At 37.2% G+C, this 20,842-nt stretch overlaps 2 protein-coding genes and 1 pseudogene across 2 annotated transcripts; 1 reads left to right on the top strand and 2 right to left on the bottom strand.

Moving 5' to 3' along the window:
* Window positions 1-1,537: 1,537 nt before the first annotated feature.
* On the top strand, window positions 1,538-8,041 carry LOC111212005 (annotated as a pseudogene).
* Window positions 8,042-9,629: 1,588 nt separating this feature from the next.
* LOC111212004 lies at window positions 9,630-10,508 on the bottom strand. Its single transcript, XM_022713373.2, has one exon. The coding sequence runs from the start codon at window positions 10,506-10,508 to the stop codon at window positions 9,630-9,632; it is 879 nt and encodes a 292-aa protein (XP_022569094.2).
* A 2,724-nt stretch (window positions 10,509-13,232) lies between these two features.
* LOC111209004 lies at window positions 13,233-18,053 on the bottom strand. The gene is made up of 2 exons (XM_048766363.1): window positions 16,308-18,053; window positions 13,233-16,183 (listed from the first exon to the last, which is right to left on the bottom strand). Exon 2 carries the CDS (start codon window positions 14,740-14,742, stop codon window positions 13,276-13,278), a length of 1,467 nt encoding a protein of 488 aa, XP_048622320.1. The 5' UTR covers window positions 14,743-16,183; window positions 16,308-18,053; the 3' UTR covers window positions 13,233-13,275.
* Window positions 18,054-20,842: the final 2,789 nt, after the last annotated feature.

The raw sequence follows: 20,842 nt of genomic DNA on the forward strand, positions 1-20,842 counted from the left end.
TTGCTTCACCTCTCCAAAACCCCGCGCGGGTGCGTGACGTCGCTCCAAGAGGTCGCTCCAAATCATGAAAGTCGTCGACAAGAAGTTGGGCTTGGAGCGGGTGTATCACCTCGGTGCAAGACGTCGCGCCAACTTCGACTCTTCTGGAGCGGGTGCCGCATGTCGCTCCCGTACCCCGCTCTGGTGCTTTGCTCGTCTAAACAGCATTTCCCACTCCCTTTTTGATCCCAAATGCTTCTAAGTACCTCTAAGAACTCCAATGGAAACTCCACAACCTGATAAAGACTTATGCAATGCAAAAGGAGACTAAAACGCGTGATTCCTAATCTAGATTATCAAAACATGCAAGAAATAGAAAGTTAAAACAATGTAATTATGCAAGATATCAGTGTTAATCATGCTACTCATTTTTAGCTCCATATTTTTTTATTAAAAAAAAGTTCCATAATTTGTAAACCTATTGTGTAAATATAAACAAACAAACAAAAAATTGTATATAATAAGATATTGAACAAGTCATACTCCAAATTTGCTAGGAAAATATAGCAATACATAGCCCTTGGCAAAAAAACGGAACCGAAAAACCAAACCTAATCACCCAAAACCGGACCGAAATCCTCAAATACCCGAATGGTTCCTATATTTCTATATCCGAATAACCGAACCCAAACAAGAACGGAACCGAGAACCGAACGGATATCCGAAAAAAAACAAGTTTCAGCTTGTTTATTAACCCCACTCGAACCCCGGGTAGTACAAGAAGAATGAGAACATTGTCACCACAAGACCACATTACCTTTTATGTACTCTCTTATATTATACATATATAAATGGTATTCTATATTAAATACAATAAATACTTATAAAACTAGCATTTTAGTGACTCAAACACTGGTTTGATTGACGAATATGCAAATGTGTAATCAATAGACCATTTAGATTAACATGTTAACTAATATATTTTGTATTTATATTTGATTCATATATTAAACAGGTATCCGAAACCAAACCGAAACCGAACCAAAATCTCATAAGTACCTATTGGGTATAAGAATGATTTATCCGATATACCCAGAACCGATTGGTTCCTACCCAAAACCAAACCGATTACCTGAATGCCCAGAGCTAGTATAATACAAAGGAAAATTATCTAACAAATAAAAACTTATAAAAATACAAACTGATCTAACACAGCATGTGGACAAACATCTTTACTGCTGCTAAAAGACCAGAGACCAAACTCATGGTTTCCTTATTCTGCTTATTTTGGATCTAAGATCACAGCTTCCACATAAATAAGTACTACCATGAATGGATACTCTCATTTGAATTAACGGCTGTGACTGCTAGCATTTCTCCATCAAGCTTACCGTTAGATTGTCCTGTAACCATCACATTTATAATAAACACCATTACTTATCTTTGTCCTTTCAATCCAGATTCCCGACTCAAAAAACTTGTCAAAGGAGCCACCATGATCACACATAGCATATGTTTGCATGAGTGAGATTACCTCTGTGTGCGAGAAGACTAGGTCATGCATGCTTTCAAAGTAGGGGTTGCTCTTGTTCTGGTCTCTTCCTTCTATTATTACCAACCTTTCGGTCCTTTTACCGATTACTTGGGTATCAATGCAATGTAGGCTGTCATGACCGTCGTTGTTGTCTTCGAATTCTCCGTATATAGGTTCGTCACGTAACCAGAATCAGCTACCTCCTAGCTAGCATTTTAGTATTTTTAGTATCTAAAGGAAATATTAAAATGGGTATTTATTAACTTTTTAGGGGCCACACTTGGTAAAGGACTAAATAGAGAGGAGTGGCAACATTAGTAGCAAGAGGACTAGCACTTGGAGCTCATCAGCTAGCAAGTTTATTTGGTCGAACAGTAGAGCCTATTCTTCTAACCACCTTTGTGTTTGTAACGGGTAACCCTAAGTAACACGGTTATTTGCATGCATATATTTTCAGTATATCTAGAAGAATGTAAACTGTGATATATATGTTCAGGCAGTTTAGCTGCGTTATTAACGTTTGTGAGGTTCATCCCAATGGTGAAGGAGGGATTCGGGATGTTGATATTCATATTGACGTTCTCACTGATCGTTGTCCGGGTTTAGAGATGAAGAGGTATTGGATTTAGCGGAGAGCAGACTATCAACAGTGTTGGTGGGAGGAGTAAGTTGTGTACGCATCTCTATATTTGTCTGTCCTGTCTGGGCTGGACAAGACAGTCATTCCCTTCTTGTCTCCAACTTGGACACAGTCTCCCACTTCCTTAAAGGTTTGTTTTGTTGATATGGTATATTTAGAACTCTTTTATACTCAGTTCGTTTCAATATATTTTACAAAAATTTGTTTGTTTTAACTTTATTTAAAATTATGTAATGATCACATGTATTTTAACTGTTTTTTATTTATAATTAAATTAATTAACTTTAAACTGTGATGTTTTTGAGAGTTCTCTTATATATATACTTATTTACTAGTGGGAATTTGACAGAGTTTGGGGATGAATATTTTGAAGCCAGAGAGTATGGGGACATCGAAGTGGTTGAGAAGAGGAGAAGGAATCTTGAGAGGTATAAGAGTGTTTTCAACTCAAAAAGTGATGACGATGCTTTGGTGTGTGCTCGTTCTCAATTACGTACCCTTCTTGATTCACTTGTATACCACCATTTTTGAACTAGTGGATTCTGTATTTGATGATGATATATCAATTCTGTATTGATATTGATATATTGTTTACATTGTATTTGGGCCAATTTCGCAAAATGGGAACTGCCTCACGGCAAATTTGGATTTAGGCATCCATGGAAACAATATCGTTTCGTGGCTGCATTACTCAGGCAATGTGCCCACCGGATTGATGCCTTGAAATTCATACATCAACACAGATTTTCAGGTATTGTTTTTTCTTCAGCTTTGTTAGAATTTGCATATATAATAATGTTTTTTTTTAAATCAAGTTATACGTATTATCTATCTATAATAATAAAGTAGACAATAGTCTCTCCACAATCATCCACCTCAGGCAGGGAGAAAATACAACACGTGGCACCACTCTATTTAAGTTTTACGGGTTGTTTATAATTTTGTTTCGAGTGGGCTGCTCAATTATTCTGAGACTAAACACAATAAATTAAAATGGGCTGACAGTATACTTGGCCCCCTTCATTGAGATTGCAAAAGATAAGCCCATCAGTCGAAATATTAAACTATGTCTTTCTTAAACGGCCAAACGCAGCTCGATGGTTGGAATATTGTAGCCACGGCCACCGCGACTGTTCGTCTATATTAGGCTTACAATCAAAACACCGTTTCTTTCAATCAACCCTATAATGATCACATTTACTGGCACTACCTCCACTCCTTCGCGTTGATGACCTTCCTCTCTTCCATGGTAACGTACTAAACCTACACTTATAAATACCGGCGTATGCTCCGATAAAAACCACAGATCCCATAAATTCACTTGAAACTATTTTTTTAAGCCCATATATCTTCGATGGCCACCACAAGCCTTCTTCTCACTGACTTGAAAGCCGGCCGTTGTGCAAATCCCGTGGAGGTTTGACTGCTCCTGTTTTTGGGCCTAATGTGAAGAAAGGAGGAGACCTCATGGGCGTCGTCATGTTCTTCATCAATGCAAAGGTAACTCCGGGGAGTGAACACTGTCTTTATTTTCCGATTTCAACTGCTAACCTTACCATACTGTACTAATTTGACGGTTGCACTTCATGCAGAGCTTTTCCAAAGAGAAAAGCCCGTTAAGGCCCACCTTCTGAACACATTCAAACACATGTTCAATGGAGGTTCGAAGTTATACGGAGCAACAACTTCAAACTCTCTGACTCCATCCGCATCAACGATCTTAGAGCGTTTGTTCTGTTAACTGATTCTGTCAATCAAATACCAGAAGAGATGTTTAGGTTCTGGAACAATGACCAACTACTAGCTTTGGCTAAACCAACACTCACCTCCCTGGTCTGTTTCTTTGTGTTTTGATCCTTCACATATCTCATTCAACCACCACGACTCTGTCCAGAACATCATTAATTTCATAGTTCTGCAGGTGGAGAGTTGACCACAGTCATGATCACATTCTATGGCAATACACAAGGCATACAACGTATAACGGCAAAACCTGCGGGTGAAGAGGTTAATTTTGACCCTTGGATTAAAACAAGCCTTATGTCACTTTATACAATTTGCTGGCTTACCCAATTGTCATTTTTGCCTAAGTGTGTTTGATAGGCTAGCGTACCAACTTCACCAAAAATGGCACTTTGTACATCCAAACCAAAGGTTGTTGTGGCAACAAACATTTATCCAAAAATTGTTGGAGGTGAGAATAATTTTTAAACTCTTTATCTCTTGCTTGAATGCGTTTTCAATTGAAGTAAACATTTTCTGAACCTTTATTACCTTTGTTTAGGCCGGTTATTTGTTAATGCCATGTCAGTCACTCTTTTCTATTTAGACTCAGAGACAGCTGCTGGCCAGAGTTATTATGAAAAGTATGTTAGATCCTCCAAGTTATTCCATGACTTTGCAGTCTCTAATTAATTCCAAAGTCCATTACTATTCTCTGAAAACTCTCAAAACCGGAATAGATTGGTCCGGGAAGGTTCAACTGACTACACAACATGGCCAGTCTCTGCGTGATAGAAAATAGACTCTCACTGTTGCAGAGCTGAATGAATATGTCATGACATCGCAACTTCAGGTACCATGCAACTCTATCAAATTTTAACCTGTTAGGGCTTTAATAATCTCCCACTGTTTTCCCATCAATCCCAGACAATTAACTTCCTCTGTATCGGTAAAGTTACGGGAATCAAAACTGCTAACGGCTGGTATTACATCTCTCAAGCTCCAACGGAGAGGAATCTTCTTTCACATGCGCCACATGTGATGATTCAAATGTGGTTGGTGTCGTCAGGTAGAAAACATTCACCTTCACACAATGTCATCAAACTTTACATTTACCTACTCAATATACCTTTAACCTTTGCTATGGCATGTTTTACGGTGCTGTGTGCAGGTAGTTATCCATCTTTGATTAAACTGACGAAGCTGTGTTCGTCGACCAAACTGAAGAACGTACACACTGCTGAAGTTGGACATCTCAAGGTCTGCGTATCACTCTGTCACCTTCTCTGTTGTTAATTTTTGTCAACCCGGTGCTGGACTTATAGAGTGCAGTTTTTGATAACCAGCAATAAAATGATCCACCACCTTTCATCAATGAAATTGTTGGGAATATATACACTTTCCAGCTAAAGCTGTCTTCATTTAATTTTACATCTAATCATCAGACCTTCACCATTTCCAGAATCTTTAATGAACGTCAACATATCCCAATTCCTGATTTAGTTGTCGATGCAAGTTTCTCTCCTTGGTTTAAACAATATTTGTAGCTTTAATGTGTAATCTCCATGTTTTCTTCTTTCTTCTAGGGGAGGTGATTATTGGCCTGATGACAATAGGTCTGGAGCTATCTTCGTTTCTTCATCACACACTAAGGTTGACACCAAGACTGCCAAGTACCCATCAGCTTTTATGGCTACTGCACTGGGGAAGCATCTTACTGTTTTACAACCTAGCAGCCAATCTAATGACCCTAATGTGGATGGTCTCACACATGACAAGCAACGGCTCACAACAAATGAAATGCTCCTAAGAAGGCACGTAACGATAGTTCCACATAAAAGCCTTATGTTCCCTACCTTTTGCTGGTTGGTTATTAAATAATGATGTGGCCAATATTTGTTTTTGACTATTACTTCAGCTTTCCTGGTTGTTAGCACTTAAAAAAATCTTGGTGTTAAAAAAACACTTAAATATAATTTATATTTAATTAGTTTCCTTTGTTTATCTGCAATTAGTTTTCTTTAAAGGCAAAGTGGTGTTCAATAAAACTCTTGCAACCTCGTCTGCCGAAATCACTATTATCTCTCTTCATAATAAATAACAAACTTGAATGGTTGTCCCAATATACAACCATCAGTGTCACAAGAAAAGAAAAAAAACAAGTATACAACTATTTTGGAAATTGGAATGTCCAACCATAACTTATTTGAAACAACTAAACTTTACTTTAATTCATATTTAACAATTAACATTTATTCAAAATTTCGTTTTAAAGTTTATAATTTTAGTTTCCTATTTAATTAAAATATATTTAATGAGAAAATCTTCTTTCATTATATAAGTAGAGGTTGGTTGATTTAAAATACTAATTGATTTTATTTAGAGACATGAGAGGATTAATGTTTATACTAATAAAATCTAATAATTTCTTCACAATGCACCACTTCAGCACATTTTAAAATATTACAGAAATTTCTACATTTTTCGTTTTGTTAATATCTGATTAAATATATTTAAATAATATAAATAATACATTTTAAATCTAACCAAAATTAAAATAGCAATATTTTAATATAATGAAATTTAATAATATAAAAAAAATACAAAAAATTAAAACTACTTATGTTATTCCTCTTTGACCAAAGAAAATTCAAAACAAAATAATACACTACCATTGCTAACCGCTATCAAATGAATCAAAAAAATTACCATTCTATTTCAACATAGTTTCATCTTTACATATTTAAAAATAATTTATTTATTAAGACCATAAAATTAATTTTAAAATCATTAAAAATAAAACATACAAACCCGGCGCTACTAGTTTGTAATATAAATCACAAATGCAAACACAAAGAAAAGGAAAAAAACATATTGAAATTCTTACTCTATGTTTATATAGTAAATAGTTAATGTGGATCTTATAGATAACTATGTTCTTCTAAGTCTTGAGATTATTTGTAATCTCATATTTTTCTATTAGAAAGAAGTTAGAAGAACCGTTTAGAAGAATGAGCTTGGAGTCAGGAAAAAAACAATGAAAGAAGCGTCAATTTCATTAAAGAAAATGACAAAGTCATCATCTTCTTATGATACCCATATGGACCATATCATAAGCTCACAGTCTGCATGCGAAGCTCTTTCCACATTACTCAAATCAGGCATCTCGAATGATGTTGAGCCTCTTCCAATGGTTTCATTGCTGACGACGGTCTCATTACTAAACGATATTGACAATATAACCGAAAAGATCTCAGAATCTGTACAAGAGCTTGCATCCGCTGCAAGATTCAAGAACAAGATGAAGCTGACCGAACCGACTGTGTCACTGAAGAAGTGGATTCTGGAAGCAGTGGTTGTGCCATGCCAAATAATTCTCGTGATGGTGACAGGGGCGGATTTAGAAATTTAATTAGACTATGGCACGAAAATATTATTCCATGGGTACCTAATAAAAATTATAATAGTATTCAAAAAGATGATAAACAATGAGAAGAAGTGACTAGTGACTAAATTTTTTTTTTATCAACAAAAAATGACTAGAAACAAATATATAGCAAAATTGAAATGGTAGAAAAAAAAGATATATAGCAAATTATTACATAACGGTATATACATTTACTTAACAAAGATGTCAAAACAGCTCTTATGGAATTGTCTTCCATACCAAACAACAAATTATTGTGAAAAGAAAGTATAAAAAGAAAAAATTTCTGCAGATTTCTTCTCAAAGGAACCACAATACATAACACATTTCGAGACTGATAATTATTGTAGGTTATATAATTAAGTTATTGTATCTCAAGTGGGCTACATTTTTAATCTTACTGTTAATTGGGCTACGATATTTACTCTCTTACTTTGACTGGACTAGTCTTTTAGTTTTAGTTGGGTGGGGCATTTCTATTTTTCCTCTTTTTGTATTACAGATTTTTGTTGTTTGATTACCAAAGCAGAAAAAAAAAATTAAATAGCATGGGGCCCGTGCCACACCTTCTATACTGCTGGGTCTGCCCCTGGATGGTCATCATGTTGTCTCGATCTTCTAAAGTGATGATGATGAAGATACATCAAACAATGTTGCTCACACTATCGCATATTGCTTCTCTGGCAAAATATCTATGTCAAACGTGAAAATCGTCTTTTGGTTCTCCATATCTCGATGATTTCTTTTGGCTTGGGACGGAACAAAAAAAAAGAGGTGCTAATTAATTGTGTTTTTCTTTCCCACAAATAAAGAAGGCTCATGTAAAGACGTGGGAACCACGAGGCTTTACTTTAAAAAGAAATAAAAGGAAACCTTAAAATATTATCATTTTTTATCCTTCTTCTTTTTCCTTTTTGCGTGGAATGTATGTGTGTAACTGGTAACAACTAAAAGGAATATATGGAATGATAGGAATTATGATTTCTGGAATTTAATGGAATGGAATCAGCATTCCACTTATTCCAAAACGTTTTTGATTTGGAATGATTTTTCAAATGATAGTTATTTTTTTTTCTGGAATGTTATGGAATGATATGGAATACACATTCCATTTTTTAGTTGTAACTGGTGAATTTTTTTTGGAATGCACATGAATCAAGCATTCTGGAAGTTTTTATTCCAAAAAACTGCATTCCAGTTGGAGCCTATATGTGTAACCTTTTTAGTGCTGTTCAATATGGTAAAACCGAACCGTACCAAACCGAACCGAACCGAAATAGACAATATGGATTGGTTTGGTATATACCATATAAACCGAATGGATATAATTTTATAAAAACCGTAGGATTTGGATATGGTTTGGTATATAACCGATTAAACCGAATAAACCGAACAAAACCGACTAAAAGTAGAAACATGTAAATATGTATCTATTTTATAACAATACATGAATATCTATTTGTTATATAAGTTAAATTTGTGTTAATAACTATTACCATAATGTTATAGTAATAAAGAACAATTTGTAAAACAATTGAACTATAATTAAATAACAATACATCGCAATTCAGACATTTTATTTTTGAGTTTTTTTTTTTTTTTTATCTTTTTGCTTTATTTTAGTATTCACTAAATTAATATGAAGATTATAAATTTGATAGAAAATAATTAATGGAAAATTTTCATAACTTTTTTCTTATCTATAAACAAACAGAGTTTCGTGTTCAATCGAAAAAGCATGACTTTAATGAACACTAAATATGAAAGAGTGGAAAAACTTTTCTTTCATGTTTCTGTTTTGTTTCATATTTTTATTTTCAAAATTTCAGGCTCTGATTTTAATTATAGATTTGATTATTTTATTTGATGGTAGAAGCATTTTTACTTTTTTGTTCATTTATTTGAACATGTAATATATTTTTAATAAATGACTGTGTTGACAATATGACTCTAAAATTCATTTTATATGATCTCAAACTAAATAATTATGTTTTTTGGTATAAAACCGAATAAACCGAAAATCGACGGTATATAAACCGAACCGAACCGAAGTAAATATGGATTTAGAATGGTAGTTATATTTTACTAACCGAAATACCGAAAACCAAAAAAAAACCGAACCTAAACCGAACCGATATCCGGATTGAACACCCCTAAACCTTTTGAAACTATTAATTAGGAAAATTTGATTTTTTTTTTTTTGCTAAATTGTACATATCATATAATGAAGGAAAGATCTTACAAGGTAATATCTTAGTTCTGAACCATCTTGGCAAAAAAGAAGAAAAAACAAGATGGTACATATAATTGAGAATATCCTAAGTCCCTTATCTCAGCCACATGCTCATAAGGTGTCTAAATCTCTTTCTCAGCCTTCTTGCTGAGATGATGTTCTTTATCTCTTTGTCAATGCCTCGGAAAACAGTTGTGGGCGTGATGGATTCCTGGTTGTGCACAAGGTTGTTTCTCTGCTTCCAAAGGTGATATATGACTGATTGAGTTGCTAGCTTCCTGAGGAGGTTGAGGCTGCAGGAAGAGGCACTTCTGATCCAAGACAGCAATTCCGACCAGTTGGTGATCGTTGCTGTAGGAGATAGACAACGGTGGAACACTTCCCTCCAGACATCCTGACTGTATCGGCAAGCTAAGAGAAGGTGGTCCCTGGTTTCGTCGTGACAGGAGCAGAACGGACACGCGGGTGATATTTGCATTCCCCAAGCCGCAAGCCTGGACCTAGTAGGAAGTCGATCATAATTCGCTATCCACATTGTGAAGCTGAGCTTGGGGATGGCCCCTTTAAACCATACCACATCCAGCCAATCTTTAACTTCCTCTCTAGGCCTTAGCGTTTCCCAGGTTGCTGAAGACCTGAAAGTGTGGAGAGAAATATCACTAGCAACCCATTCATATTCATCAACAGCATCAACATTTAATGGCAAAGTTATGGAAGTGAGATGGATATGCAAATCGACTTCCTGTTGTGATCTGGGGTGAGGAAGGGCCCAGGTCGAGTCTCTGATTGTGTCAGCAACGACCGCTTCCTTTCGGACTCGCATGCATCTAGGTCCCGCGGTACCAATGTGAGTGATGAGCTGGCCCAAGGGAGTCCAGACGTCGTACCAGAAGCTTGCTTCCCGGCCATTTCCAAGTCTCGTTCTGATGAAACGGAGCGCGATCGGTCGTAAGTCAAGTAGCTTCTTCCACATCCAAGAGTCCGAGGCTGACGCCGTGATCGTCCAGAAGGAATGCTCGTTAAGATGGATGTTCCAGTGCCAATCAGCCCATAAAGAATGTGATTTGGATAATAAAATCCAAATAAACTTTAGACAAAGCACATGATTCCAGGTTATAAAACTCCTAAGCCCAAGACCACCTTCCTCTTTGGGGGAGGCAAACTGTAGTCCAAGCTATCTTTGCAATGGCCCTCTTGTCAATGCTTCCAGCCCATAAAAATTTGGAGCAGAGCGATTCGATGAGTTTAATACAACCTTTGGGCAGGATGAAAGCGGACATCCAGAAATTTACCGTGCCAAAGATGACCGTCTTGAGGAGTTGTAGTCTGCCCGCAAAGGATAGTAGCTTGACAGACCATGACTGGAAGCTAGCAGTAAGCTTAGTCATTAGCGGGGCGTACTCTGATATTTTCAACTTCCTACACATGAGAGGCAGGCCAAGATATCGAATCGGGAGTTGACCAGAGGGGAAACCGTAGTTAGTGATGGCAGCGGTTTCAGTTTGGTCAATAGCCAAGGTAAACAGCTCAGTTTTAGTGGTGTTCATGTGAAGACCTGACCACGAAGCGAAGTCTTCTAGGCACTCTGAGATTCCATGGAGGCTGTTACTAGTTCCGTCAAAGAAGATCATAACATCATCGGCAAACATGAGGTGCGAGATCTTAAGCTCCTCAGTTCTAGGATGATAACCGATGTGACCTGCCTCATATCTGGATAGGAGCAAGCGGGACAAGCATTCCATGGCGAGAACAAACAGGTACGGAGAGAGAGGATCCCCCTGCCGGATTCCTTTGGAACTCGTGAAGAAACCACCAGCAACACCATTTACCAAGACTGAGAAGGAGGCGGTGGACAAGCATTCCGCAATAAACATGATGTAGGTCTCCGCACGGCCAGCGCACGCAGAGAGGCTAGTATGAAGTCCCAGCGAACACTATCAAATGCTTTCCTTAAATCAACCTTAAGCATACCTCTCAGGGATACGGTTTGTGAGTTGTAGCCATTGACAAGGTCCGTTGCTAGGAGGACGTTCTCCGCAAGTAGGCGTCCCGGGAGGAAAGCCGATTGTGATTTTGAGATCATCAAAGGAAGAATCTCCTTCAGCCTAGAAGCCATCAGCTTGGATATAACTTTGTAGACCGTATTCAGACAAGAGATTGGGCGGAAATCAGATGGTAGAGATGCATTCGTCTTCTTCGGTGTGAGAACCAGATTTGCCGTGTTCCATTGTTTCAGGAGCCTTCCTGATTGAAAGAATTCTAGCACAGCTTCAGTAATCTCCGGGCCAATGATAGGCCACGTTGAAGTGAAGAACTCGGCCGAGTAACCATCTGGCCCTCCCGTTTTATTTTTCGGGAGTGAGAAGAATGCTTCCCTAACATCTGCTGCGGTGAACTCCTTTTGGAACCCTGAGATTTGTTCTGGTGAGCATTTGAAATCGAAGAGGATGTTTAAGTCGCTCTGCTCAAACATTTGGGGAGAAACAGGGGCGCCAAGAAGATCAGAGAAGTAATCGACACATAGTTTTTGAACTCCTGCTTGCGTTTCAACCCTCTCCCCTTTCTCTGATAAGAGGAAATGTATATGGTTCATGGCCTGTCTCGTCGAAGCATATCGATGGAACAGAGTTGAGTTTCCGTCTCCAAAAGAGAGCCAGTTTATCCTGGATCTCTGGAAGAAGAAAGAAGCTTCTGCAACCGAAAGTTCCTCCCATTCCTCTAAGGCTTTTAACTCAGAAACAGCGTTAGGGGTAGATGGAGCCAGAAGCATCACAGCTTGGGCTTGTATCAATTTTCCATGTGCCTGAGCCATTTTTTTCTCTATGCCTGAGTAATTATGCTTGCTAAACTCTCTGATGATGTTCTTGAGTAGTTTGAGCTTTCTGGATACCCTGAACATGGCTGATCCTGTAACATTAAACGAGAACCAGCTAGTAAAAACCGTCACAAGGAAATCAGAGTTTTTTAAAAGAAAGTTGAAAAATTTGAAGGGTCTTTTCGCTCTTATCCTGTCGGGTTGGAGACAGATGGAGATTGCTGCAAGGTCAGAGAAGACTGGGCTACCAAAGAGAGCCACCGAGGACGGGAAGGCGTTGTACCAATCATCATTAACCAGACATCTGTCTAGTTTCTTTGCCAGCGGGTCTAACTTTCGTTTGTTCCACCAGGTGAAAGTAGTGCCTCTGTAGTTCAGGTCTTCTAAGTTTGCATCGAGAAGGCATTGGTTCAGTTCCCTAATTCTTTTGTCCATGTTTAGGGTAGGCGGCAAGGAGTGCTCAGATGGGTCTCTGATTTGATTAAAATCACCGACGATCAACCAAGGTTTTCTATCCAAGCCGTGGGCAGCTTCAGTAGCCGTGATCTCACTCCACAACGAGGAGCGCAAGACAGGGTCATTTGAGGCATAGATAACAGAGATGAAGACCTTAGTCTGAGCATCGGAAGGCCAGGTGACTTCAGCAAAAATCATCTGGAGGGATTTAGATAGAACAGTAACCAAAATAGACGGATGCCATACCATCCAGATTTTTCCCAGTGGCGAGAAGTCGTAGTTGTCTTCTGCAGACCAACCCGGAAACAGTTGAGACACAAATTTATTCATCTTGGGTTCTTTGACGTGAGTCTCAAGAATACCACCAAAAAGAGGAGAGTTCCGCCTACACCATTTATTTAATCCGCTGCGGTGACTAAATTTATTTAGCCCGCGTACATTCCAACAAAAAATGTCCGTCGACATAATACTAATTGGGTTTGGGACCCCTGCCCATGTTATCCTTCAGACCTGAAAATTGCTTTTTATTTCTGACCCGTTGAAAATCCGGTTCAAAACGAGTGAGTTCACCTTCCTCTAGCTCTGAATCTGAGGTGTCAACATCCGAAGAGTCAGGCTGAATGTCTGAGTTAGAGGATTTTGAGGCGCGAGAAGAACTTCTTGGACGCGTTGACTGGAGGTAGGATGGAGTAGCACTCGATTCACCATGAACTTGATCTTTTGCAGTGCCCAATAGAGAACTATGGCCTATCTTTGTATGTGTCTGTTCTGTTTGTTGAGGCACCGGGGGTGATTTTGCGGGATCAGTGGTCGGCTCAACTACCCTCCACTGCCGATTTTCCTTGGATTTACCTCTTCGAGTCTTCTTCCCTTTAGGCTCCTGCTTGCGGATCAGCGGGCAGTTTTCAAGGTTGTGATTCTTCGAGTTACATTGAGCGCAAAGCATAGGAACTTTCTGCACAGACGGACATCTCTTAGCAACGTGCCCAATCTCTTTGCACATAGCGCAAACCGGCGGCATCCAAGGACTAGAGACCAAGACCCTGCTAATTTCACCGGATTCAAACTGAATGTTTACTGCTTCAGGTAATGGGACCCGGGGGTCTATGATAGTCCACACTTTAGCAACCTCTAGGTTCGTTTTGTTTTTCGTCATAGGATGAAGGTATTTCGGGTCACCCACAAGGCCAGCTATGCGTTCCAATCCGTCCTCGTTGAAGAACTGAAAAGGAACTTTCCTCAGCTCCAGCCAGATAGGTGCTGAAGTTAGCTCTGGCTTCGCAGGCACCACTCCAGGCTCCCATTTGTCAACGAACATGGTCTGACCTTCAATCTGCCATAGTCTCTGATTTATAACCCTGGCTCTAGTCGCTGTGTTTGGTATCCGAAAGAGAAAGGCGAACCCTTCCATCTTGGAAACAACGATGTCACGGTAGTGTTTGCTCCCGATCCCGTTGACTATGTTATGAAGAGTACCCTGAGACGGTGGATCCGAATAGAACTGGCCTAGCACAAAAGTTTCCCACGATTTCATGTTCTTTTCAATAACTGAGTTTGGTATTTTGATACAAGCTTCACCCGAAGGAAGGGTAAAGGCTTCTCCTTTTTTAGATAGTCTCTTCCCTAGACCTTTGGCGAGGTTGCACCAATCGTTTACTGGGGTAGTTTTGGGGGCAGGGTTCTGCTTCACAGCCTTCGGAGGAGGGGTTGAATCCTTTTTGCCTTCCTCAACTGAGATCTCCTTAGCCAAGTTCTGGTCACCATCAGAGAGAGACTGAACGGCTAGCGTTTCAAGGGGGTTGGGAACCACTGAGACTTGGTTCTCAGGTGTTTCAGGGACAGAATGCGAGCTCAAAGACACAGTCTTGGCATCAGCATTGTCTGAGTGCGTAGTCCCGGCAGGGACAGAGGCAGGTCTCTCTTCCTTGTCCGACATCGAGGGGCTCTGAGGTATACCATCAGTGCTCGACTTCCATGCATTTGACGGAGGAACGTGAGTGGTTGATGGAGGATCCGACACAGTCACGTCGATCACAACCAAACAGGGGAGGATTTCTGAGCAGGCCAGGCCCAGATCTGGGGCATCGTGAGATTATTGAGCTTCCATGTCGACCGGAGAGTCGGATTGGGCATCTAAAACAGTCTCAACGGCACCAGGAACCAGATCCGTCTCAGGAGAAAATGAATCCGCCTTGGAAGGGGCCTTTGGGGGCGACTTCGCCGGCGATTTCGACGGAGATTTCTTCGGTTTCTTCTTCTTCATTATGCTCGGCGGTGGAGGGGCGGAGCACTGGTTGAGTAGCCGACGTCTAATGAGACGCCGGTGAGAGGCGGAGAAAGTTGTCACTGTTGATGAATCGCACTTTCCGTCGCCGTTTTAGAGAGAGAAAAGTAGCCGTTTTGAAGCAGAAAAGTAGCCCGATTTTTTTTTTTAATTATGCCTATATATATAATGCATAAAATAGAAGAAATAAAGAACATAAATTGATTTTTTTTTTTTTTAAATTAGTCTCACGGCCATTATCATATTACTATTCTTTTAGAAATTCGTCTCATAAAGGATTTTTTTTGTACAATCTTTTTATTGTACATCAGATCAGTTCAAACACCGGATTCACGACCTGGAAAAGTAAAGTGTAAGTCGATTCAGGATAAACACTCAAACCTCATGGAGGTCTATTTCTATACAAGACTTGAGGCTTCTGAGTGGAAACGTGCAAGTACGAGGGGACGTTCGATGGCTCCACCGAGACGGAGAGTGTGTAATGATGATGTTCTTGCATATCAGATTGGTGTGGTCCGGTTAATTCTTTTTTTTTAGTCGGTTGTGATAAATTCATTTTTTGAAGGGTTTCGATTTGGTTTACTCCGTATTATGAAAATAACCAATCATGAGACTACCTACACCATTTTTTTTTTGGTGTAAATGTTAAGATTTATACCACTTTTTTAGAGTTTACAATGTTGTGAAACACAACTTATTACAAAAACATAAGAAGAAAACAGAGGGGAAAGAGCAAAAGAAAAGAGAGAAGAGAGAGAGAAAAAAGAGTAGAGAGAGTAAGAGAGTAGCATTAACTATAAGGGGATAGAAACCAAAAGTACAACTCAAAAAGAGAGGGAACAACAACAGCAGCTATTGGGCGAGATAAAGACAGCAGTCTATCACGCATGGCTCGATCGACGACATGGAAGAACGCCTCCTGGGTCAGTGTTATGCTTTTGAAGATGCGGGCATTCCGTTCACGCCAGAGGGAGTAGATGATGACTTGATTCAGAAGCTTAGGACTATTACAGCATGAGCAGCATGGGGGCCTTGAAGATGTTGGCATGAGTCAAGGACTGCCGCTAACGAAGCCGGGGGAGACCCCATCTACCTGCCACAAAAACGAGACCAAGTAGCAGCCGCAAAAACACACTCAAAGAAAAGATGGCTATTAGACTCATCAGCTGCAGAGCATAGGACACTACCTACAACAGTAAATCAAAGTTGAGCTTTACCTACAACATATGCAGGCACTTACCACCTAATGTGGAAGCCCTTATTACCGTCACATGCTCATTTTCTCCGACAACAACAACAAACTCCAACTCAGAACACCATCCATAAGCTACTCTGATCCTCACCTTCTTCTCTCTTCTCTCGGACCCATATATGTGGAACTGTCGAGATCGAGACAGCTTCCGACCCACGAGATCTTTCAGCATAGATTCAAGCCCACACTTCACTGTTTCCCTTCAAAACGACTACTTGTTCTTCAACTGTGATCCCGAGAAAGTCATCGTCGAGCCTAAACCGCTCTTCTGCGAGAGGTTTCCCGATAAATGTGACTCTTCTTGCGATAGCTCGAGCTATCTATGTAGGCATTTGCCTGAATGCGGATCGGTGTTAGGTTCTAGGGTTTCTTGTTGCTCGTATTACCCCAAAGCAACTCAGTCTCTTAGGCTGATGCTACAGAGCTGTGCGACGTATACGAGTGTGTATTATTAGAGGAAGGCAGGTGCGGGGAATGGGCCGTATGATCAGGTTCCGGAGTATGGGATTAGGGTTGATTATGAGTTTCCGGTGACTATGAAGTGCCTTCTTTGCCAAGAAACTACCAAAGGTGGTGGGGTTTGTGAGGTTTGATACGAGGACGCAGGAGTTATTATGTCTTTGCAAAGAAGGCAATGCCACTACTTATTGTAAAGGTCAATTTTCTCTCTTCATGATTCTTTATTTCTTTTGCCTCATATGACATTTCTGGTTGTATTTCTTTCTAATTAATATTAATCTCATACTAGTAAAATACAATATGTAACTAACACTATATGTTGTATTAATCTACTATTACATGTACTAGGACGTGGATCCCCCGCGAGAACGCGGGAAGAAAATAAGTATTAAGTTTTCAATATTATTTTAAAATGATTATACATCAAATGTTTAAAATAAATTAAAATTATATTTTTAATTGATAAAACTTAAAAAACTAAAGATAAAAAATAATATTCTAAATACCGTATTATAAAAAATATTGAAAATACTAATTTTACAGTGACGCAACGCTTCAAAAGTATTAGGTTTAATAATGGGAAAATTTGGAAAATTACCTTCCAATAAGATTATATTTTGAAATCTACATCAGTTTTTAGCTTTTTAGAAAAATACACTTATATATTATGAAATGACTTAATTATCCAATTTAAATTTTTATAATTATCTTAATATCTACATTGATAATTTTAATGAAAAAAAACAGAAATAGTTTTTACCTATACAATTGAGACGTCACCACCACTCTTTTTCTTGTTCTCCAATTTTAATCAAAGCATAGAGCTTGTTTAAACACTTTTTGAAACACTACTCAAATTATAAAGTGTATCTTCTCCACTTTGCATCGTTAAATGTTTGGTATTGTTTTCTTTGATTTGAAACTATTAGATCTCTTTTTTTCCTTTATTTTTCTATTACTTTGTTTTTGAACTGCATATATATTTCATGTGTGATGAAATAACTTAAACAAACAGAATCAAATGTTTGTTTTACATTGCATCAAATTCTAAAGTTTAAACTAAATAAATAACAACCACCACTGTAAAGATGGACGAACAGAAAAGTAAACATAATAATATTTCAATCGTACATAATTCTTCAAAATTAATGAGGTTCTTGGAAACCTAAATCTGGGTATGGCAAATACATACCAAAAAACAGTAATGATCATGGTAGAAAATCTATCAAAATATAATCTATAATTCAATCATAGATTGAACGTATATCAAATTAAAGTATAAATATTGATTGAACGTATATCAAATTAAAGTATAAATATTGATCTAATATAAAATGCTAACAGAATCGTATGATTGAGGAATATATATACCTATCTCAAACGTAGTAGTTTCAATTTTCAATTACTTTATTTTTTCAGTTTTAATTAACATTAAGATAAAAATGTCTTTTCACATGTAGGAAAGTGTAATTTTCAAAAAATATAAAAAATAAATGTAGTTTTCAAATTCTAAATCATAAATGGTATATTTTTCAAATTATCCCTTTAATAATCAATATTACTTTTAAATATTATTTTAGAAATGATTATATATTAAATGTTTTAAAATGATAATATATAAATATTTGTTAATATATATATATATATATATATATATAATGATATAGTTAAAAATTAAAAAGATTGAAGATGAAAAATGAGATTATACGAATTTGATTTTAGATAAAATATATTAACTAATGTCAAAGTGGCACTTGGTGTGATTTCTTTGGTCAAACAATTGTTGTATATAAATGATTTATTAAAGTGATGCCATTGGTGTATATATAAATATACTAAAATACTAATGTTAAAGTGATGCTTTTTTTTAAAGAAATTAATATACTAATGTCAAAGTGACGCCATATGGTGTATATTATATATTTAATGTATAAAAAATGTTACTTTTATTGCATTTGACACTCTATGTCCACCTGCTGGTAAAACATTGCAAAACGTGCATGTCTAATAAAGTTTTACAACAATATTAATATTCTCAAAACTTTTATAGTATTTTATATAACTGACTTTTATTTTTTGGCAATATTTTTATAATTGACTAATATTCAAAGATTAAATAACTGTCCAGCAGAAGCATGAATTTGTTGGTTAATGAGTAATAAACATTTTCTGAGTATTTTCACCATTGTAAATCATTGAGTTATACATATCCTCTTGGAACCAAAAACCCATTGCCCCACGTGAAACCATTAGCCTTTGTTTCATTCCAGTCATCTCATTTCACCCAAAACGTTTGTTTATGTTTAACGCTAATACAGACTTCACCATCGCTCTCTCCTCTCTACTCTTCATCTATTGGCTTTTATTTGGTTGAGGAAGAACAACCGTTGTTGTCGTCACGGGACACAACTACCGGAAGAAGCAGTCGTGCCATCAAAATCCAACGAAATGGATCCAAATGATGGAGACGTGGAGGAGACAACACGGAGATCAAAATGAGACGTGCAATCTGATTTATTTTACAATGGAAGTTGCATATAAAAAAAATAATAAATCTGAGACTGAAGTTACTCTACTTTTTAAAATGAGACTTGCAATCTGATTTTAGAATCCTAACGTCCTGGCGACAACAACAAAGGTCGTTTGCGATAGTTTATGCAATAGTGGTTTTGTATTAACTGATCTTAAACAAATGGAATGAAAGGCTCTGAAGAAAAAACAAATGAATCAGATATTTCTTTCATACAACACGGAAATTAAATGTATAAATCGCAAGTTACGTCGTTAATTATTCAGTCGAGATATCTCTCAAATCCATTATTTCCACTCACTGTCTGACCCCTATATTTAGTGACTTTATAATGAGTGTCGTCTTGTGTATTTTCTTATACAAATACTAATGATTTTCTGCAATACAAACTTCCCCATGCGAAACTCGTGATACGTTAACGATATTTATTTAAAAGTAGTAAGGCTTTGATCTCTACTTCTTAAAAACCATCAAAACCTAGTGATAACTCTCACCGTAAACAGATAAACTATTCAATAATGACTATGTGACTTAAAAGGAGGGAGAAGATGACATACCTTGACAGAGATCAAAAACAAATACAAAAAATGAAATAGAAGATAAATAACCAGGTATATTTTTAATAGATTTTTGCTGTAAAAAGTTCAATATATAGATCATGAAAAGGTACATCAAGGACAACTCTAGAAGGTGTGTGTTTTTTCAGATGAAAACTCTTCAGAAAAAGTTGCGATACGACTTAAGAAATACACCAAAATAAGTTTGGACCATTAGATAATTAAACAAACAATTACGGCCGTTGGATTGTATCTTTTCAGATTTTTTTGAAAAATTATTTTAATTAGGAAAATTTATGTTGCTAAGGGATGCATTGTTTTAAATAATAATGAAAATATATGTTTGTTAAGGGATGTGTTGCTTCGATATATAAAAAATACTTAAAATTAGGAAAAGGTATGTTTGCGAAAGGATGCATTGTTTTAATAAATAAAGAAAGTTTTGTCAAATATAATTTTTTGGCTGACAACAGTGAATTCAACGAAAGTGTTTTATGTCTTTTAGATGATAAAAACAAATAATTCTGACCATTGGGTTGAATGTTTAAATAAATTATGAAAATGTATGTTGGTTAAGGGATGTGTTGTTTAGATGAAAATGTATTATTTGGGTCTTTTAAAAAGATGTGTTGTTTCAAATAGATGACGGTTGAAAGAAGAGTTGTCATTGTGTCTCTTAAAATGATGTGTTGTTTAAAATAGATGTCTGTTGATAGAAGAGTTGCCAAAAAAATTGATGACATCATCATCTATAGAAAGAGTGTTTTATATCCATTAGATCATAAAATATGAAAAATGCTGACCATTGGATCAAACTTTTTTTTCCTATTAAAAAATGATGATTTCATAGGAGGACAAAATCATGTTTGCTATTATATAAAGATTGATTTCATAGGAGGACAAAATCATGTTTGCTATTATATATAGATTGAATCTTTTTGATATATTTCGCAG

Source organism: Brassica napus, chromosome C8 (assembly GCF_020379485.1).
Source record: "Brassica napus cultivar Da-Ae chromosome C8, Da-Ae, whole genome shotgun sequence".
NCBI classification, from domain to species: domain Eukaryota; kingdom Viridiplantae; phylum Streptophyta; class Magnoliopsida; order Brassicales; family Brassicaceae; genus Brassica; species Brassica napus.